General features: G+C 45.0%; 1 protein-coding gene across 11 annotated transcripts; it reads right to left on the bottom strand.

The window, feature by feature from the left end:
* Nucleotides 1-389: 389 nt before the first annotated feature.
* Cby2 (chibby family member 2) lies at nucleotides 390-10,733 on the bottom strand. Of its 11 annotated transcripts, XM_030247978.1 has the most exons (5): nucleotides 10,541-10,733; nucleotides 9,969-10,232; nucleotides 8,696-8,785; nucleotides 8,392-8,541; nucleotides 438-1,791 (listed from the first exon to the last, which is right to left on the bottom strand). In XM_030247978.1, the coding sequence occupies exon 5, from the start codon at nucleotides 1,711-1,713 to the stop codon at nucleotides 607-609; it is 1,107 nt and encodes a 368-aa protein (XP_030103838.1). In that variant the 5' UTR covers nucleotides 1,714-1,791; nucleotides 8,392-8,541; nucleotides 8,696-8,785; nucleotides 9,969-10,232; nucleotides 10,541-10,733; the 3' UTR covers nucleotides 438-606. The 11 variants fall into 11 exon arrangements, with proteins under 11 accessions (NP_001157611.1, NP_001157613.1, NP_001157612.1 ...); XM_030247977.1 differs by lacking the exon at nucleotides 8,696-8,785 and having other exon boundaries at nucleotides 10,152-10,232; XM_011245167.1 differs by lacking the exon at nucleotides 8,696-8,785.
* Nucleotides 10,734-19,026: the final 8,293 nt, after the last annotated feature.

The following is a 19,026-nucleotide window of genomic DNA, read 5'->3' on the forward strand; positions in this document are numbered from 1 at the left end:
TCCATGTGGACTCATCAATTTTTATAGATTTTGGTAGGGGATATTGATGACTATGGCAGAGGTCTGCAGGAACTCTGACTTTCGGCTCAATTTCACTCTAAAAAGTCCGTCTGTCGTGCCGAGTCCTGTGGCCCATTTCCCAACCCCTTGCATTTTATAAAGCCTTTTTTTTTTTTACTATGTAGCCTAGGTGAACCTTAAGTTCACAATCCTCTTGCCTCAGCTTCCTGAGCCCCGAGAGAGTGCAAAAATGCACCATCATACCCTGCTAAGGCTATAGAAGGGGAGAAAAGGTACAGGGGTTGAAAAATAAGGACAGGGAACCAGATAAGGAGATGGTTGATAAAGACGAGAGAGGCAAGGCAAAGGAACAGAAGGGGAGGCAGTAAGACGTTAAAGAGTAAGAAGGAAGGGGGAGAAGAAGCCATAATTCCACGCTGGTGTTGGCTGGCCCCAGCCTCCTCTGTCTTTATTGTGTGTCAGGTGTAGGATGGCCCTTTCTCCGTTGTCCCACGGGCACGTGCTTCTGGGCAGAGTAAGGAAGACAAAGGAAGGTTGAGGGTTCTCTCTGGTCTGGTCTTGGTGTCTATGTCTGCTGCCAAGGCCTCAGACCCTGCTGGGCTTTTTGGGATCTTTGTTGTTCTTGGCTGGCATGAAGGCATACAGCTCTTCGATAAGCATCTCCATCCGGGCTGTGACCTCAGTCACCGTGTCGATGACCAGCCGCTGCTGCAGCTTCAACTTATTGTTCTCCCACAGGGCCTTGTTCTCCTCCTGGAAGACGCGGTGCTCCTCTCGCAAGATGTGCAGAGCCCTGTTCTCCTCCTGCAGCAGCCGGTTCTCCTCCTGCAGGGCCTGCAGCGCCTGGTTCATCTCTCTCAGCAGCTGCAGGGGTTGAGCGCTGTCAGGTAGGTTAGGGCCTACTTTGCCATCCTCTTCCCCAGATGCCCCAGACAAGTTGTTAACCATCTCCCTCAGGGCACGCAGTGTCTTCGAGTCCTCCTGTGTTGTGGGGGGCACTTTGGGGTCCTCAAAGGGGGAGGAGTGGTTTGTGCTCTGATCTGGCAGAAGCCCTGAGTTATGGGACTCCTCCTTGGGTGAGGAGGTGGACTTGCCTTCCTCAGTGGAAGCTGCATTCTCTTCTGCCTGGGCCCAGTAGGCCTGCCTCTGCTCCAGCAACTGCTGCAGGGCCCGGTTCTCCTCTCGAATGAGCTGTAGGGTGCTCTCTTTGCTACGCTGGGCAGGCAAAGTGGTGTTGTCTCTCTTCACCACTTCCTGGGAGGTTGTGTCCTTGTGCAACAATGAGGAGGTCTGACTCTCCTCGTGGCCTAAAGTGACCTTGTGCTCTTCCCAAAAGACCTGTAAGATCTTGTTCTCCTTGCGGAGGGCCTTGTTCTCATCCCGTAGGGCCCGGTTCTCATCCCGAAGAGACTTGTTCTCTTCCTGCAGCTGGTACTCCTTGGCCAGCCTCCTGTGGTGCAGCTTATGGTGGAAGGAGGAGGGGGGAGAGAAGTAAGGTGGTTGTAGGCGGCAGCTCTCATTCACCCAGCGCCCATCCTGGAAGACAAACATCTCATCGCTGAGCTGCACCCGGGGAGGGTTGTAGTCTAGTTCCAGGTCGGCCTGGGAGGTGGGGCGCTCCATGGGGTCAAAAGGCATAGAAGAGAAGCGGTTGAGTGGGTAGGAGTGCTGGCTGGCTACCCTGCGGCTCATCCGAGGTAAGGCAGCCTGCCTGGAGCAGCGAGGAGTACTGTACAGGTTGTGGAGCCTCAGGAAGGGCTCGGTGCCCCTCTGTGGGAGAAAAGCAGGGAAGCTGTTAACGGAGGAACTGTTGAAAAGAGTGCTGGTGAACTAAGAGGTCCAGAGATGCCTTCACGTGACCTCCAGGGATCTTAATGAGGACGTATAACCAGCCTTTGTAATCCTGGGTAGCATCCTTCTGAATTAATGAATACTGAACCATGGTTCCTAGGGGGGAAAACTGAGCCAGGTTCCTATAAGGCTCGAGTCATCAAATTTCCGTGGACTGCTAAAATAGAAGACACTGCTTCTGTTTATAGACGCCCTCATGGATATGCAGATTGACAGTGTGTGAATCCTCTACCGTGAGCAGAGCTTATCTAACAAGCTTGCTCCGTGGGGGCACAACACGGACCCGTGGTAATTAAGAGTCTTTAGCCATATGTTTAGATGTCACTGTAAGCAGTGAAGCCAACAAGAAGTACAAAGATTCAAAATCATACTGGCATATAAACTGAAAACAAGACACTTTTCCAGGATGGACGTTCAAACAAGGGGCACCTTACCCCCAGTTCTTGGCTGTATACCCATATACAAACATCTCTGTAGATCCAAGAAAGACCATAAATATTCTATGAGCACTAATGCTGGTATAGTCAAAGTCCTATACATCCATAACTATAAAATCTATAAATAATTAACTACATACTGTGCAGGCCTATAATCTCAGCTACCTCAGAGACAGTGCAGGTAGGAACATAAAACTCAAAAAAGGAAAAGACACAGATAATAAGATCCAAACACATGGCAGAAATGAAAGGTACTTATTTTAGAATCAACCTTTTTTCTTCTTCTTCTTTCTTTTCTTAACTACTTATCAGTTATGTGAATCTGGGCAAGTTGTGTGAATCCCAGTTTCTACAATTTTAACTTGGGGAAACTGCACCACCTTGAAGAAAGTGTCAGATTCCTTGGGGCTGATGTTACAGTTGTTGGCAGGATGGCCAGCTGGCTCCGTGGCTGCATTTTACCTGTATAATTCATTTAATCCTCACGACGCCGGCAAATGAAATACTATTTCAGCCTGACATTCCTAATCAGAAGATTTTTCATTTCCAAAGTGCTCCAAAATCTGAAGTTTTTCTGAAGCATCCAAAAAAGTGAGAAATCATCAGGGAAATGCAAATCAAAACAACACTGAGATTCCACTTCAGAATGGCTAAGATCAAAAACTCAGGTGACAGCAGATGCTGGCGAGGATGTGGAGAAAGGGGAACACTCCTCCATTGTTGGTGGGATTGCAAGCTTGTACAACCACTCTGGAAATCAGTCTGGCAGTTCCTCAGAAAATTGGACATAGTACTACCGGAGGATCCCGAAATACCTCTCCTGGGCATATATCCAGAAGATGTCCCAACCGGTAAGAAGAACACATGCTCCACTATGTTCATAGCAGCCTTATTTATAATAGCCAGAAGCTGGAAAGAACCCAGATGCCCCTCAACAGAGGAATGGATACAGAAAATGTGGTACATTTACACAATGGAATACTACTCAGCTATTAAAAAATGAATTTATGAAATTCCTAGGCAAATGGATGGACCTGGAGGGCATCATCCTGAGTGAAGTAACCCAATCACAAAGGAACTCGCACAATATGTACTCACTGATAAGTGGATATTAGCCCAGAAACTTAGGATACCCAAGATATAAGATACAACTTGCCAAACGCATAAAATTCAAGAAGAACGAAGACCAAAGTGTGGACACTCTACCCTTTCTTAGAAATGGGAACAAAACACCCATAGAAGGAGTTACAGAGACAAAATTTGGAGCTGTGACGAAAGGATGGAACATCTAATGATTGCCATATGCAGGGATCCATCCCATAATCAGCTTCCAAATGCTGACACCATTGCATACACTAGCAAGATTTTGCTGAAAGGACCCAGATATAGCTCTCTCTTGTGAGACTATGCCGGGGCCTAGCAAACACAAAAGTGGATGATCACAGTCAGCTATTGGATGGGTCACACGGCCCCTTATGGAGGAGCTAGAGGAGCTAAAGGGAACTGCAACCCTATAGGTGGAACAACAATATGAACTAACCAGTACCCGGGAGCTCTTGTCTTTAGCTGCATATGTATCAAAAGATGGCCTAGTCGGTCATCACTGCAAAGAGAGGCCCATTGGACTTGCAAACTTTATATGCCCCAGTACAGGGGAACACCAGGGCCAAAAAGGGGCAGTGGGTGGGTAGGGGATTGGGGGGGGTGGGTTTGGGGGACCTTTGGGATAGCATTGAAAATGTAAACGAGGAAAATACCTAATTAAAAAAAAAAGTGAGAAATTCCACACTTGCCTTCATGTGATGACTCAAGTACATAAAGTAGTGTGTAAAATTATCATGAGCTGTATATGATATATATAGATAAGTAAGTAGATAGATTCTACAGATATATAGATATATAGATAGATGATGGATGAATGGATAGATAGATAGATAGATAGATAGATAGATAAGATAGATAAATAGATTATAGATAGATGGATAGATAGATAGATTGGATAGATAAATAGATGATAGATAGATAGATAGATAGATAGATAGGATAGATAGATAGATAGATAGATAGATAGATAGATAGGATAGGATAGATAAATAGATTATAGATAGATGGATGGATAGATAGATTAGATAGATAAATAGATTATAGATGATAGATAGATAGATAGATAGATAGATAGGATGGATAAATAGATAGATAGATAGATAGATAGATAGATAGATAGATAGATAGATAGGATAGATAAATAGATTACAGATAGATGGATGGATAGATAGATTAGATAAATAGATTATAGATAGATAGATAGATAGATAGATAGATAGATAGATAGATAGAGTTAGTGTTTATACATGGGTTCTGTTCCCTGAGAAGTCTCCTTTCCTCTCTCCAAAAATCAAAAAACAAACAAACAAACCCCACTCCTTTAAAGGGTGCCTCCCACACACAGCATCCTAAGCATCCACGATGGGCAGGTTTAATCATCAACTTGATACAGCCCAGAATCCTGAGGAGCTCAGTGAGGAATTGTCTGGGTTGAGTTGTCCTGTGGTACACCTGTGAGGGATTTTCTTAATTGGATTGATGGATGTAGGAAGACCCAGTCCACCCTGGGTAGTCCTATACCCTAGGTTTGGGTCTTGTACTGTATAGAAAGCAAGCTAAAAATTAGAAGTATGTGTGCAATTAGTCTCCCTTTGCCCTTGACTCTGGATGTGACTAGGTGTCTCACATTCATGCCTTGCTGTCCTCACAGTGACAAGCTGTGACCTGTAATTGTAAATCAGAGAAGCCCTTTCTCCCCTAAGCTGTTTGTATGGGGGCATTTTATCATAGTAACAGAAATAAAACCCAGGGCAACAGCCATGTCATCATCTTGAACCTAGAACCCAGAGCAGAGGTCCCAAGCCCCAAGAGCTCTGATCTCAAAACTCCCATGATTGAGTCCTACAGACAAGTTCTTGTTTCTCCATCACCTCTAAAAGGAGCCTAAACATGGCTGCTCTGCCTACTTCCTGGGTTCCTAAGAGGACAAGCAGTAGACAAGCCATCACAAAGACCAGAGAGTCCTGCTGGCACTATTCAACAATTCCTGTTCTAAACCACCATGAAATACTGACTATATTGCTTTACAAAACGCTCTGCCAAAATCCAAGCAACAAAGCTGAGCAAGTACGTACAGATTCAAGACCCTGAGCCCCCTTTACCCAGTGCTCACAGCCCTCCTGTCTTTCACAGTAGGGGAGTTAAGCCTGGGTCAGTGATGTTCCCAGATTCCTTCTATTGGCTGAACGAATATGATGTCCTAGGTCCTGACAAGAAGTCTATCTGTGCTTGACACATTGTGGAGAGGGTCTACTGAGCCTAGGAGTTTTAGCCAACAAAGGGAAGTCTCTTCTTGGTTTTTGGGACATGTGATCGAGACCAATAGGTGAAAAGAACAAAGTTGTCTCCTTCATGGCAGAATGGGAGCCACGTTGTAGGAGGGGAGGGACATGTGGCTAGGAGGTGCAACACATCTCCGTTATGTGTTTGAGAGGTGGTGGAGAGACTGTCTTCAGAAGCAAGAAACAAATAGGGTAGTCATAGCTGTGACCTAACAATGTGTTGGTGCTGAGGATCCAGGAAGAGCCCTGAGTACAAACAAGGCCCTTGCAGATGCCTGAAACCCTGCCTATGGATTGGACTCCTTCCTGAGCCCCTCCTGATATTTCCTTTCTAATGAAGATGCTTTAAATCACCAATAAGTGTGTGCCATACTGTTCCCAGGGATCCTGAGAAGCAGCAGAGTAGCCGACTAGGAAAAAAAAAAAAGGACCAGAAGGCAATGGGAAAAGACACAACCAGACTCTAACTGCTGCTATATGATTTCTAAAGACTGGAACTCTTGGTGTGAAATCTGCCCAGATGGGGGTGGGGTGGCCTTCTACCTAAAGAGTTTGGGAATGGGTCTGGACAATGAGCAGCCAAACTTAGCTGACACTGCTGTGGTTTGAATGTGTCCTCTACATTTCATCTGCTGGGAACTTAATCCCCAAAGTCACATGGTAATGGTGTTTGAGAAGTGAGACCTTTACAAGGTGGATTGGACCATGAGGGAATGGCCGGACACATTCATGGGTCAAGGGGCCGTTGCAGGAGCATGTTATAAAGCGAGCTTTCTGTGCTTTGCTTGCTGTATCTCATCAGAGATGCCCTCCACTGTGTTCTGACACAAGGAGGAGCCTGCCAAAAGATGACCAGGTGCTACTATAGTGCCTTGCTCTTAAACACCCAGCCTCTGTGCTTTGTGAAGTGCCTGGTCTTGGGCATTTTGTTACAGTAAATGAAAACGGAGGAAACAGCACTGAACTTCTCTCCCCTACTTGTAAGACGTAGCTACTACCACCCAGAAGAGATGTGCGCATGCTCCCAGAAAGTCCAAGCTGGTTGACCAAGCTTTTAAAGCACCTGCTTTGCCAACACTATTGAGGGTTGACTGGAAGGGAATGTTCAGCCAGCTGAGGTACTTTTAATGCACATGAAACTGAAGGGCACCGGGGTCCTAGACGGAGAAACCACAGTGCTAACTTCACAGCTGAGTTCCACTGTCAATTAAAAAATAAACAAATAACTCACCTCTCTAGTGGTATGCTTAAATACAATGTTTGTTTTAATAAATGCTAACAGATGAAAAGATAATCCACAAGGTAAATGTGATTGGTTTTGATAGGATTTTAATGCCAATAGCAAAGAGACTAAAAAATGTCAGATGAAGTCAACTCATCGTTTGATAGAAGCTAAAATCTTGCCCTTGCACTATTCCCGTTGGCATTGACAAAAGGGAAGGAGGAAAAAGGCAAGGGGAAATAGAGTGGGCACCAGGAAGTATTATCAGAGGTCATTGTGACCAAGATGTAGATCTTTCATTGATGACCTAGCAATAATGATGACTTAATGAAACTCACAGATTGCTCACAGGGGAGAGAGTCTCTATAGAGGAGGAGCTGGGAGAGGAGTTGGGAGATCAGTTTCTCAGACAGGAAATAACACTGTCATTTGCAAGTCGGTGTGCTAGAGGAAAATAGATGTGAAAACACTCGTGTTCAGTGTGAGGAGGGAAAAAGTGGGGAATCAATAAGATCCGAGAAAACCTAAGGGTGACAACTAGTGAATCATAACGTTTACGGTGTAATTGAGAATGCCAGCCACCCACCAGGGCTGGAAGCTGGGAGCCAGAGGTACTGTTATAATTCTCTTCCAAATAGAATGAGCTCAACTCAGAACGAAGCCTCATGGGGCGCAAAGCTTGAGGGTTAGCAATCCAGGGGAGGGAAGGGGAGACACTATCTTCTAGAAGCAAGAGAACAATTAGAGCTAAGACATCACCTGACCCCAGTAAACAGGATGATAGGCTGGGCACTGACCTGGATTAAATTGAAGTTCTGTCCTCACTATAGAACCTCCCAATTCCCACAGCTGTGAAATCTCTGCCTTACACTTGTGTGGCCCTGTGGCCACCACATGATGCCAAGAGCACTCCATCAATATCCTCCCTCACCTTGTTGCTCATAGGAGTCCTCCCCCCTCACCCCCCCCAACTATCTTGTTTGGGAAGGTAGAGTGAGCAGAGAGGTCTTCCTCACAGGCCTGGGAGGTAAGTCAGGTTACATCATCTAGTTATCCATGACTACTTCCTAACCCAGGAGGACCAGTCGAGAGTATCCTGGCAGGTTGCCTGGCTTGTGTCCCCATTGCAGGTGGGCCTGTAACCATCCTGGTGGTCATGAATATATTCCAAAAATGATACTTATGTCTTTCCTTCTATCTATCAGATTATTGAAACAATAGATCCCAAGATATTTCTCCAATAGTCTTATGTTTGGAGAAGGTAAAGGCTGAAGGCCAATGCCATCAAGAGCGAGGGGAAGATTGTCTCTCAGAAAAGGATTTCACACAGCCCTTATAACTTGTCAGACCATGCTGCAGGAGAGCCTGCGGCTGAGATAGTGATGCTGGGCTGGACCACACCCCAACCAAGGCTACTTTGTGATGAGTACCTCTGGCCCTCTATTGAAACCCAAACTTCATGTCCAAGACGGACCTGGGGAACGAATCATTAGACCTCTTTGTTCCTCCTTCAAGTGTTGCAGCACTGAGTAAATCTCTTCCTGCTTTTCAACATCAGTCGACTGCTTAGTTGGACCTATTGAAGACTGTTGACTACACCTGGCTGGCATCCTCAAGGCCACATCTGGTCATGAGAAACAAATCTCCAGTCAGCAGTGACCCCTTCATCCCACATCTTTTACCATCCAAAATCCAAGAAGCTGCACCAGGTCCTAAAGCCCAGGAAGTGGGGCTGGAGGTCAGAGGGACCAGAACCAACCCAAGTCTCCTCAAATCACCTTTCTCCTCCACTGCTAAGCTGATTCTGAGAGCTGGGGATGGAAATCTGTGCCAAGGGTAGATGGATGGAGCTTTCTAATCTTTCCACCCTATGACAATAATGAGAACTTTGTGTCAGCTTCATTGGATTAAGAAACACCTAGGGCATTAACAACACATACCCTCGTATAGATCTGTGTGGACTTTATCAAAAGGGGGTGGGAGTGGGGCAGATCCTGGACTGAATAAAACAAGTTGATCTGCCATGATGTGAGGCACTGGCCCCACCATAGATTCCCATTCATCATAGACTCATCCCCTGAACCAAGGGCCAAAATAATCATTCCTTCTCTTAACTTACTTCTTGCCGGGTATGTGGCCACACAGGGAGATTACAACTACTTTCAGATCCTATTCCCAACCTCTTCCCCACTCCCACATCTAGGCTATCATCTCCCATCTGCCCCTAATATCTGGGCTGGTAAAGAACCAGAAGAACCATACCCATTCTCACACACAGTTTTACATATTAAGAATCAGACCTAGCAAGGTCCTTTGTTCTTCCAGAAGATGGTCAGAACATAGTTCCCTAGTATTCTGGCTCAGCTTTCCTGAGCTAAAGGAGACAGGAAAGTGGCTGCTCACTGTGTGCTGTAAGGAAAACATGTATCCAGGCTGTTTTCCTTGCCTGACTATGTTTGCTGAGCTTGTTACAGTTACACTCATACAGAACTCCAATGAGAGAACCACCCTCTTTTGTACACACCTCCCTGGATAAAATTTTAGATAAGTTACCTGTGCCTTGGGTCCCTCCATCCTACATTTCACCCCCTCTGGCTGCATGACCCTGGTCTTCCAGTGAGCTCTTTGGGGGGGGGGGGCTCTGGAGAAAGCAAGGCCACCCCTTTGTGACATAGCAGCAGAAGAAACAGTCAAATCAACAAAGGCATCCCACCAAAGAAATTGTTGCATGCAAGCTGCAAGGGGTTTAACCACTCACTGGTCTCTAAAAGAACAACTGAATGTCCATCCCTTAGTACCTATCTTCAGTCCATAGCAGGGCTTAATTCCTTAGGCAGCTGTAAATGGGACACGTGCTGGGGTGTCAGCTCTTCAAGATTTCAATTCTAGTTCAAGCTCAACTCTAGATCTCCACAGATATCCAGAGTAGTTATACACCAGCACATAATGAAGGGTCTCCTTTGATAAAGTTAGAGTTTTTCTTACAGTATCATCAAACCTTGAAAGCCTAGCACTGAAGGGGGGGTGGATTGATCATCTAACCCAGCCTACCTCATTGAAAGCCAGAGGCTCCTAAGGTCCAGAGAGACCATGTATCCTTCCTCCACACAACCAGGGAAAACCCAACGTGACAAGAACTGGATCAGCTGACTTCCTTGTTCACTCTATAAGGTCTGGAAACAGGGTTATTGTAGCTAGAACTGGTAAGTTACATCCTTCTGTGACTGTCCCTACCTGAGGTAGAATCACATTGACTGGAATTTCTAGGCTCTCAGATCTGGTATCTCTCTTTCTTGTAAAATTTGGCCTCGAGTGCTGTGAAAAAGAAAAAAAAATAGATTTCTCCTTCTCCACCCAGCCTCGGAGCCTCAGTGGCTCACCTAAAATACATAACTACTACACTTATGCCTCCTTACAAATTAATTATATACCTTATAATAATCTCCATGTAAAGGTGTGTGTGAATGGTACCTGACCAGAAAGAAATCTTACTGATCACCGAAACAGAAGTCAATAGAGGAATTAACTAACATAAAAACCCCACTTAAAGTCTCTGAAACAGAGAGGGCTGCAGGTCTTCCTGGCTTTAAACTATTATTTCTATGTCAAGAAAGTAGCCATACCAATGTGAGATGCCAGGTATAGGTCTTATGCAAAAGCTGGTCACCAAAACACTCAGAACATTCCAGAGGTGACATCACAGAACAATATGGTGGTTTTCAGAGCTCATGGTTTTTCTCTAAGCAGCTCAGGTGAGAAGCAGTCTTCTGTAAGCAGGAAGGATTGGTTGCTGCTGGCTGTGCCCACGTGGCTAGCCAGAGTCAGTGTGACACACAATGGCCCCAACAGTCACACTTATTTGGTCACCCCCTGGCTGCTGCTCACGCCTCACTGCCAGGCTGGTTTGAACCCCGACCCTGACCCCCACCCCTACCCCTACCCCTCCCACCCCAGCCTCCCTCCAGAGCTGTCATCTACTTCAACTGCATTACTTGGGAAGGGAGAAACAGTAACTTTTCAGACCTGGGGAGGGTTTGGCTGCTACTGTGGGGCTCTTCAGTTCAGTTCCACTCTGACACTAGCTACATGGCATTACTGTGCAGGTCCCAGAAGTTAGGGGTTCAGCCCTGTAGTATGGCTTTCACCTGAGGGACCAATCTCAAGTCAAGGCCACCTATACTTGATCTCAGATCAGCTGTGAATCAGGGGCTACACTGACCTGTCCCTTGAATTCCATAGTTGTCTCTCAGAACTCAGGAAAATGCTTTTAGTTAGGATCACAACTTTATTAAGAAGCAAGCAGCTCAGTAGGGACCTAAGGTGGCAGCAGAGGATGGGATGGGAGGGTAGTGTCATAAACTTCAGGCCTTCTCTACACTCACCTGCCTCCCAGCATCCTCAGCGCCAATGTCTGAATTCTGTTGCTTACAGGACGTTGTGGGAGATCATTATGTGGGCAAATTTAACGAAATCATTGGCCTTTGATCATTTAACTAAACACCAATCCCTTCCTACTTCCACCGGAGGTAGACATTTGCTGAAAATTCCAACCTTCTAAACCCCAAATGGTTTCCTCTGGCAACTATCCCCACCCTCCTAAAGCCATCATTCCACTAGGTAGCATAAGCTGATATGTGCTCCAAAGGAGAGCCTGTCAGGAAATCTAAGGGTTTTAGAAGCCTTGTTCTGATAGAAAAATACAATTAATTACACAATTTATATCACATGTAGACATTGCATTAAGGCTACAACACCTAGTCCTTCCATCTTTAGTTCTGTCAGACCCATCATCTCCAGAGCCATTAGAGAGCTACCATGTGAATCTTAGTTCTGTGTCATTTTGCCCCTTGGGGTAGGAGAGAGTGGTGACCCATGGTCAGAAGATCCAGAGATCCTGAAACTGGTCACTTGAGTCTCCAATACCCAAACTACAAGCAAATCTTGGTATAAGAAAATTCAAATATACAAAAGCACAAGATCCACCCAGAGAAAAGTCAGAGGCCAGGTTCACTGCCAAAGATGTAGCGTCTACAGAGAAACTTCAAGGGCATTTTTAAAACTGGTGTGTGTGTGTGTGTGTGTGTGTGTGTGTGTGTGTGTGCATGTGTGTTGTGTGCTGGTGCATGCAGAGGCCAGAAGACAACCTTGGATGTCATTCCTCAGCTGTCATCCCTCTTGTATTTTAAGACATTGGCCTGGAACTTGACAATCAGGTGAGGATGACTGCCCTCGAGCCCCAGGGTTCACCTGTGTTCACCTTGTCAGCACTGCCCTACAAGGGAGGTCATACTGACAAGAGGGAGTCACACCAGGATTTTTAGGATTTTTTTAATTAGGTATTTTCTTCATTTACATTTCAAATGCTATGCCAAAAGTCCCCCATACCCCCCCCCACTCTCCTACCCACCCACTCCCACTTCTTGGCCCTGGCGTTCCCCTGTACTGAGGCAGATAAAGTTTGCAAGACCAAGGGGCCTCTCTTCCCAATGATGGCCGATTAGGTCATCTTCTGATACATAGGCAGCTAGAGGCACGAGCTCCAGGTGTACTGGTTAGTTCATATTGTTGTTCCACCTATAGGGTTGCAGTTCCCTTTAGTTCCTTGGGTACTTTCTCTAGCTCCTCCATTGGGGGCCCTGTGTTCCATCCAATAGCTAACTGTGAGCATCCACTTATGTGTTTGCCAGGCCCCAGCAAAGCCTCACAAGAGACAGCTGTATCAGGGTCCTTTCAGCAAAATCTTGCTGGTGTATGCAATGGTGTCAGCGTTTGGAGGCTGATTATGGGATGGATCCCCGGTATGGCAGTCTCTAGATGATCCATCCTTTTGTCTCAGCTCCAAACTTTGTCTCTGTAACTCTTTCCATTGTTCCCAATTCTAAGAAGGGGCAAAGTGTCCATACTTTGATCTTCGTTCTTCTTGAGTTTCATGTGTTTCTCAAATTGTATCTTATATCTTGGGTATTCTGTTTCTAGGCTAATATCCACTTATCAGTGAGTACAACAAGTCTCTGAAGAAAGAAATTAAAGAAGATCTTAGAAGATGGAAAGATCTCCCATGCTCATGGATTGGCAGGATCAATATAGTAAAAATGTCTATCTTGCCAAAAGCAATCTACAGATTCAATGCAATCCCCATCAAAATTCCAACTCAATTCTTCAACGAATTAGAAAGGGCAATTTGCAAATTCATCTGGAATAACAAAAAACCTAGGATGGCAAAAACTCTTCTCAATGTTAAAAGAACCTCTGGTGGAATCACCATGCCTGACCTAAAGCTGTACTACAGAGCAATTGTGATAAAAACTGCATGGTACTGGTATACTGACAGACAAGTAGACCAATGGAATAGAATTGAAGACCCAGAAATGAACCCACACACCTATGGTCACTTGATCTTTGACAAGGGAGCTATAACCATCCAGTGGAAAAAAGACAGCATTTTCAACAAATGGTGCTGGCACAACTGGCGGTTATCATATAGAAGAATGCGAATTGATCCATTCCTATCTCCTTGTACTAAGATCAAATCTAAGTGGATCAAGGAACTCCACATAAAACCAGAGACATTGAAACTTATAGAGGAGAAAGTGGGGGAAAGCCTCGAAGATATTGGCACAGGGGAAAAATTCCTGAATAGAACAGCAACGGCTTGTGCTGTAAGATCGAGAATCAACAAATGGGACCTCATAAAATTGCAAAGCTTCTGTAAGGCAAAAGACACTGTCAATAAGACAAAAAGGCCACCAACAGATTGGGAAAGAATCTTTACCAATCCTAAATCAGGTAGGGGACTAATATCCAATATATATATAAAGAACTCAAGAAGGTGGACTCCAGGAAATCAAATAACCCCATTTAAAAATGGGGCTCAGAGCTAAACAAAGAATTCTCACCTGAGGAATACCGAATGGCTGAGAAGCACCTGAAAAAATGTTCAGCATCCTTAATCATCAGGGAAATGCAAATCAAAACAACCCTGAGATTCCACCTCACACCAGTCAGAATGGCTAAGATCAAAAATTCAGGTGACAGCAGATGCTGGCAAGGATGTGGAGAAAGAGGAACACTCCTCCATTGTTGGTAGGATTGCAAGCTTGTACAACCACTCTGGAAATCAGTCTGGTGGTTCCTCAGAAAAATTGGACATAGTACAACCAGAGGATCCCGCAATACCTCTCCTGGGCATACATCCAGAAGATGTTTCAACTGGTAAGAAGGACACATGCTCCACTATGTTCATAGCAGCCTTATTTATAATAGCCAGAAGCTGGAAAGAACCCAGATGTCCCTCAACAGAGGAATGGATACAGAAAATGTGGTACATTTACACAATGGAATATTACTCAGCTATTAAAAAGAATGAATTTTATGAAATACCTAGGCAAATGGATGGACCTGGAGGGCATCAACCTGAGTGAGGTAACCCAATCACAAAGGATTTTTTTTAACATGTGTTGGAAGATCAAATTCAGTTCCTCATGGTTGCAAACCCACTGAGCCACTAGGCTTGCTTATGTAATTTTAAAATTGTGGTTATGAACCACACTGCTGGCTTTGCTGCCATTGCCATTTTAAAGCATATAGTCCAATAGTTTTGAGTATATTCACATTGTTATGTAAGAACAGTCAAGAAGTCTCTCATCTGAGAAAACTATGGCTTCTATTAACCACTAGTTCTCCCCCCTCCCATTCCTTTCAGTGCTTAGTAAGCACATTCCCCATTTCCCGATTCTATGATTTCAACTACATTAATGTCTTAGTTAGGGTTTCAACTGCTACAATAAAACACTGTGACCAAAAGCAACTTGGGGAGGAAAGGGTTAACTCCACCTTACTCTTCCAGGTGAAGCCTTTATCTCTGAAGGAAGCCAGGGCAAGAAGGCAGGGGCCATGGAGGGGTGCTGCTTACTGGCTTGTTTTCATAGCTTGCTCAGCCTGCTTTCTTATAGCATCCATGATCACCAAGCCAGGGATGGCCCCATCTGCAGTGATCTGGGCTGTCACCCATCAATAACCACTCAGCCCCGCAGCTCTCCCAGGGGCCTGCCTCAATTGTGTTTCTGTTTTCTTAGATAACTAGCTTGCATCAAATAGAAAAACAAACAAAAAATCTCAATAAATTATCCAGCACAATTAGATATCTTATAGAGTGATATTACAGAGTATTGGTCCTTTCATGACAAAGTTTACCCAACTTGAGACAAATGTCAAGATTTCCTTCTTTTAAAAGCTGGATCTTGTTGGTGGGATTGCAAGCTTGTACAACCACTCTGGAAATCAGTCTGGCAGTTCCTCAGAAAATTGGACATAGTACTACCGGAGGATCCAGCAATACCTCTCCTGGGTATATATCCAGAAGATGTTCCAACCGGTAAGAAGAACACATGCTCCACTATGTTCATAGCAGCCTTATTTATAATAGCCAGAAGCTGGAAAGAACCCAGATGCCCCTCAACAGAGGAATGGATACAAAAAATGTGGTACATTTACACAATGGAGTACTACTCAGCTATTAAAAAGAATGAATTTATGAAATTCCTAGGCAAATGATTGGACCTGGAGGGCATCATCCTGAGTGAGGTAACACAATCACAAAAGAACTCAAATGATATGTACTCACTGATAAGTGGATATTAGCCCAGAAACTTAGTATAGCGAGATATAAGATACAATTTGCAAAACACATGAAACTGGAGAAGACCGAAGACCAAAGTGTGGACACCTTGCCACTTCTTAGAATTGGAAACAATCACCCATGGAAGGAGTTACAGAGACAAAGTTTGGAGCTGAGACAAAAGGATGGACCATCTAGAGACTGCCATACCCGGGGATCCATCCCATAATTAGCCTCCAAACGATGACACCATTGCATACACTAGCAAGTGTTTGCTGCAAGGACCCTGATATAGCTGTCTCTTGTGTTTGCCTAGCAAACACATAAGTGGATTCTCACAGTCAGCTATTGGATGGATCACAGGGCCCCCAATGGAGGAGCTAGAGAAAGTATCCAAGGAGCTACAGAGATCTGCAACCCTGTAGGTGCAACATTATGAACTAACCAGTACCCCGGAGCTCTGGACTCTAGCTGCATATGTATCAAAAGATGGCCTAGTCGGCCATCACTGGAAGGAGAGGTCCATTGGACACGCAAACTTTATATGCCCCAGTACAGGGGAACGCCAGGGCCAAAAAATGGGAATGGGTGGGTTGGGAAGTGGGGGGGGGGGGAGGCTTTTGGGATAGCATTGGAAATGTAATTGAGGAAAATACATAATAAAAAATATTTTAAAAAAAAGCTGGATCACCTTTTCATGATAAGCAGATATTTTTTGGGTAGCATCTGTCCCTTGGCTACTGGAAATAATGCCGGGAACTTGAGTGTACAAACATCTCTCTAAGAGTCTGCTCTGAATTATTTGGATACATGTCCAGACGTAGAATTGCTCAATGACACGGTAATTCCATTTTTAATTTGGGGGGCACCTCTTCACTGTTTTGCATGGCCCCTCCATTATGTAACCTTTCCCCACTCTCACCAATACTTGCAGTTTCAAGTGGGTGATTCCTGTACTGCCTGAAAAACATAATTCCATTTCCCCTCATGCACATACCCAAGAGATGCATCTGCACACCACTGGATGTGGACAGTGTTTTGTCACCAGGAAGAATTAATGTTACCAATGAACTAAGCCTGGAAGGGGCCCCCTTATACAAAATGTGCTTCTATCCCTTTGACTCAAATGTTACCGGCCGACATACAATTGGTGCTTCTGTTGTAAACTGTCAACAAAGCGTTGTTTCCACAGCCTGTGTGAGGGCCTCCTTGTATGCTCACTTGATGGCTTGATTTTTCACTTTTATTTTTAAAGAAACATCTAACCTGGCCCATCCCAGTCACTGCATTTACAGTTGCCCATGACGTGGGATTGTGTGCCAAATGCCTATTACTCTGATTAACATAACCATCAATCACCCATCTTCCACAAGCATCGCGGTCAGTAGGCACTACACAGAGCACAGCCTTGTGGGTTTCTGATCTAAACAAGCTGAATAGAGGTAAAAGGTAAACATGCACCTGAGACTCCTCAGGGTTGGAAGGCCCGTGGCTGACTGAAGGCCCGTGGCTGACTGAAGGCCCATGGCTGACTGAAGGCCCGTGGCTGACTGAAGGCCCGTGGCTGACTGAAGGCCCGTGGCTGACTGAAGGCCTGTCTGATACGGGGATAGTCCAATAGCAAGAAGGCTGTTCCTCCAGAAAGTCACACAAACTGAGGCTCTGACCCAGTAGCCAGAGGTGACATCGGGTTTATGCTTTGACCTCTCGTGTCTTCCCCCTATGGAGAAAGGCATAGAAAACATGGTAGGTATACCATTACTTATACAGTGGGTGTACCATGGTCCTGGTTTGCTGTTTCTGTGATAAACACTATGACCAAAATCAACTTGGGAGGAAAGGGGTTATTTGGTCTACGCCTCCTGATCACAGTGAATTGTTCAGGAAGTCGGGACAGTAACTCAGGCAGAAATGGAGTCAGGGATTGTAGAAGAGTGTTGCTCACTTCCCATGGCTTTTCTTAGCTTGCTTCCTTATACAACCCAGGATTGCCTGCCTAAGAGTGGCATCTCCCACAGTGGCCTGGGCTCTCCCTTACCAGTCAAGAAAATACCCCACAGAAAGCACACAGAACAATCTGATAGAGGCCATGGCTTAACGTTCCCTTCCCCAGTAATTATACTTTGTAGAGAATTGATTTTTTTTTTAAAGAAGAAGAGATGGAGGGAGGGAGGGAGGGAGGGAGGGAGGGAGGGAGGGAGGGAGGGAGGAGCACGATTGGCTCCATGGTGGTTTGGATGCCCCCTTCCCCCATAGGCTCATGTATTTGCTTGCTTAGTTCACAGTTGATTTGGAAGGATTAGGAGGTGTGGCCTTGTTGGAAGAGGTATGTTCCTGGGGATGGCTTTACAGTTTCAAAAGCCCAAACCAGACCACCCTGTGTGTGTGTGTGTGTGTGTGTGTGTCTGTGTCTGTGTCTGTGTCTCTGTGTCTGTGTCTGTGTGTCTCTGTGTGTGTGTGCCTGCTACCTGTGGATCAGGTTATAAAGTTCTTAGCTACTGCTCCAGTGCCATGCCAACCTGCTCCCCATTGTGATGATAATGGACTGAACCTCTGAAACTATAAATCAGCCCCAATTAAATGCTTTCTTTTATAAGAGTTGCCTTGATCATGGTGTCTCTTCACAGCACTACAGTAGTAACTACGATAATCCTTGTCAACCAGACACAAATGGGCATCACTATTAAAGCATTAAAACATTTTAAACTTTTCCTCTATTCCCCAAACCTCATGTTATTATCACAGTGTAAACTGTTTAATGTTTAAAGTCTCATAGTCTTACGAAAAATGCATCACTTAGAAATTCAATATTTCTTTAAACTAGCTAAGATCTTAACCGGGGCTCCCATAAAATAAAAAACAAGTTATTGTTGTTATTTTAATTCCAAGAGGGAAGAACAAGGACACAGCCAGAATCATATAAAAATAAAAGCAAACCCAAAATCCAACAGAGTAAATGGCTCAGTATCCAATGTCTAGGACCTATTATCATTTAAGACCCAAAAGCCTTGGGCACTCTTTTTTTTTTTTTTTTTTTTTTTGGTTTTTTCGAGACAGGGTTTCTCTGTATAGTCCTGGCTGTCCTGGAAGCCTTGGGCACTCTTACCTCTCTGGATCAGCCATCTGCAGCACAGGTAACCTGTCTCTCAGGCTCAAGATATCTCCACTCCACACAAGTCACTGTCCTTGGTGGTCATCTCATGATTCCTAATACTCTGGGATCTCCCCTACAACTGAGGCCACACCTTCACCAGTGTCCTCTTTGGGAACTCCAACTCTGCCACACATGCCAAGCCACAGCTTCTCGTCATGACCCATTCACCCTACAGTGTCCATGCAGCTAAAACTAGTACCATATGGGAGACAATTAGACATTGCCAAGTTTGGTTGCCAGATAGAGGTGTGTCCCACCACCAGCATCACCACAGATACTGTGTGCTACCCTGTGGAACTACAACTCAAAAGATCTCATCCTAATGATCTTGACCCCTC

The sequence above is a fragment of the Mus musculus genome, chromosome 14, assembly GCF_000001635.26.
Source record: "Mus musculus strain C57BL/6J chromosome 14, GRCm38.p6 C57BL/6J".
NCBI lineage: Eukaryota > Metazoa > Chordata > Mammalia > Rodentia > Muridae > Mus > Mus musculus.

What these genes read in the sequence shown, in the direction of transcription:
- Cby2 (NM_001164139.1), bottom strand. Translation starts at nt 10,615, where the DNA reads ATGTCACCTCTGGAATGTTCTGAGTGTTTTGGTGACCAGCTTTTGCAT. An exon ending in ATACCTGGCATCTCACATTG is followed by an intron (nt 10,233 to 10,540) that starts GTATGGCTACTT and finishes TCTTTTTCACAG; the next exon opens with CACTCGAGGCCAAATTTTAC. An exon ending in TCAATGTGATTCTACCTCAG is followed by an intron (nt 1,792 to 10,151) that starts GTAGGGACAGTC and finishes TTTCTCCCACAG; the next exon opens with AGGGGCACCGAGCCCTTCCT.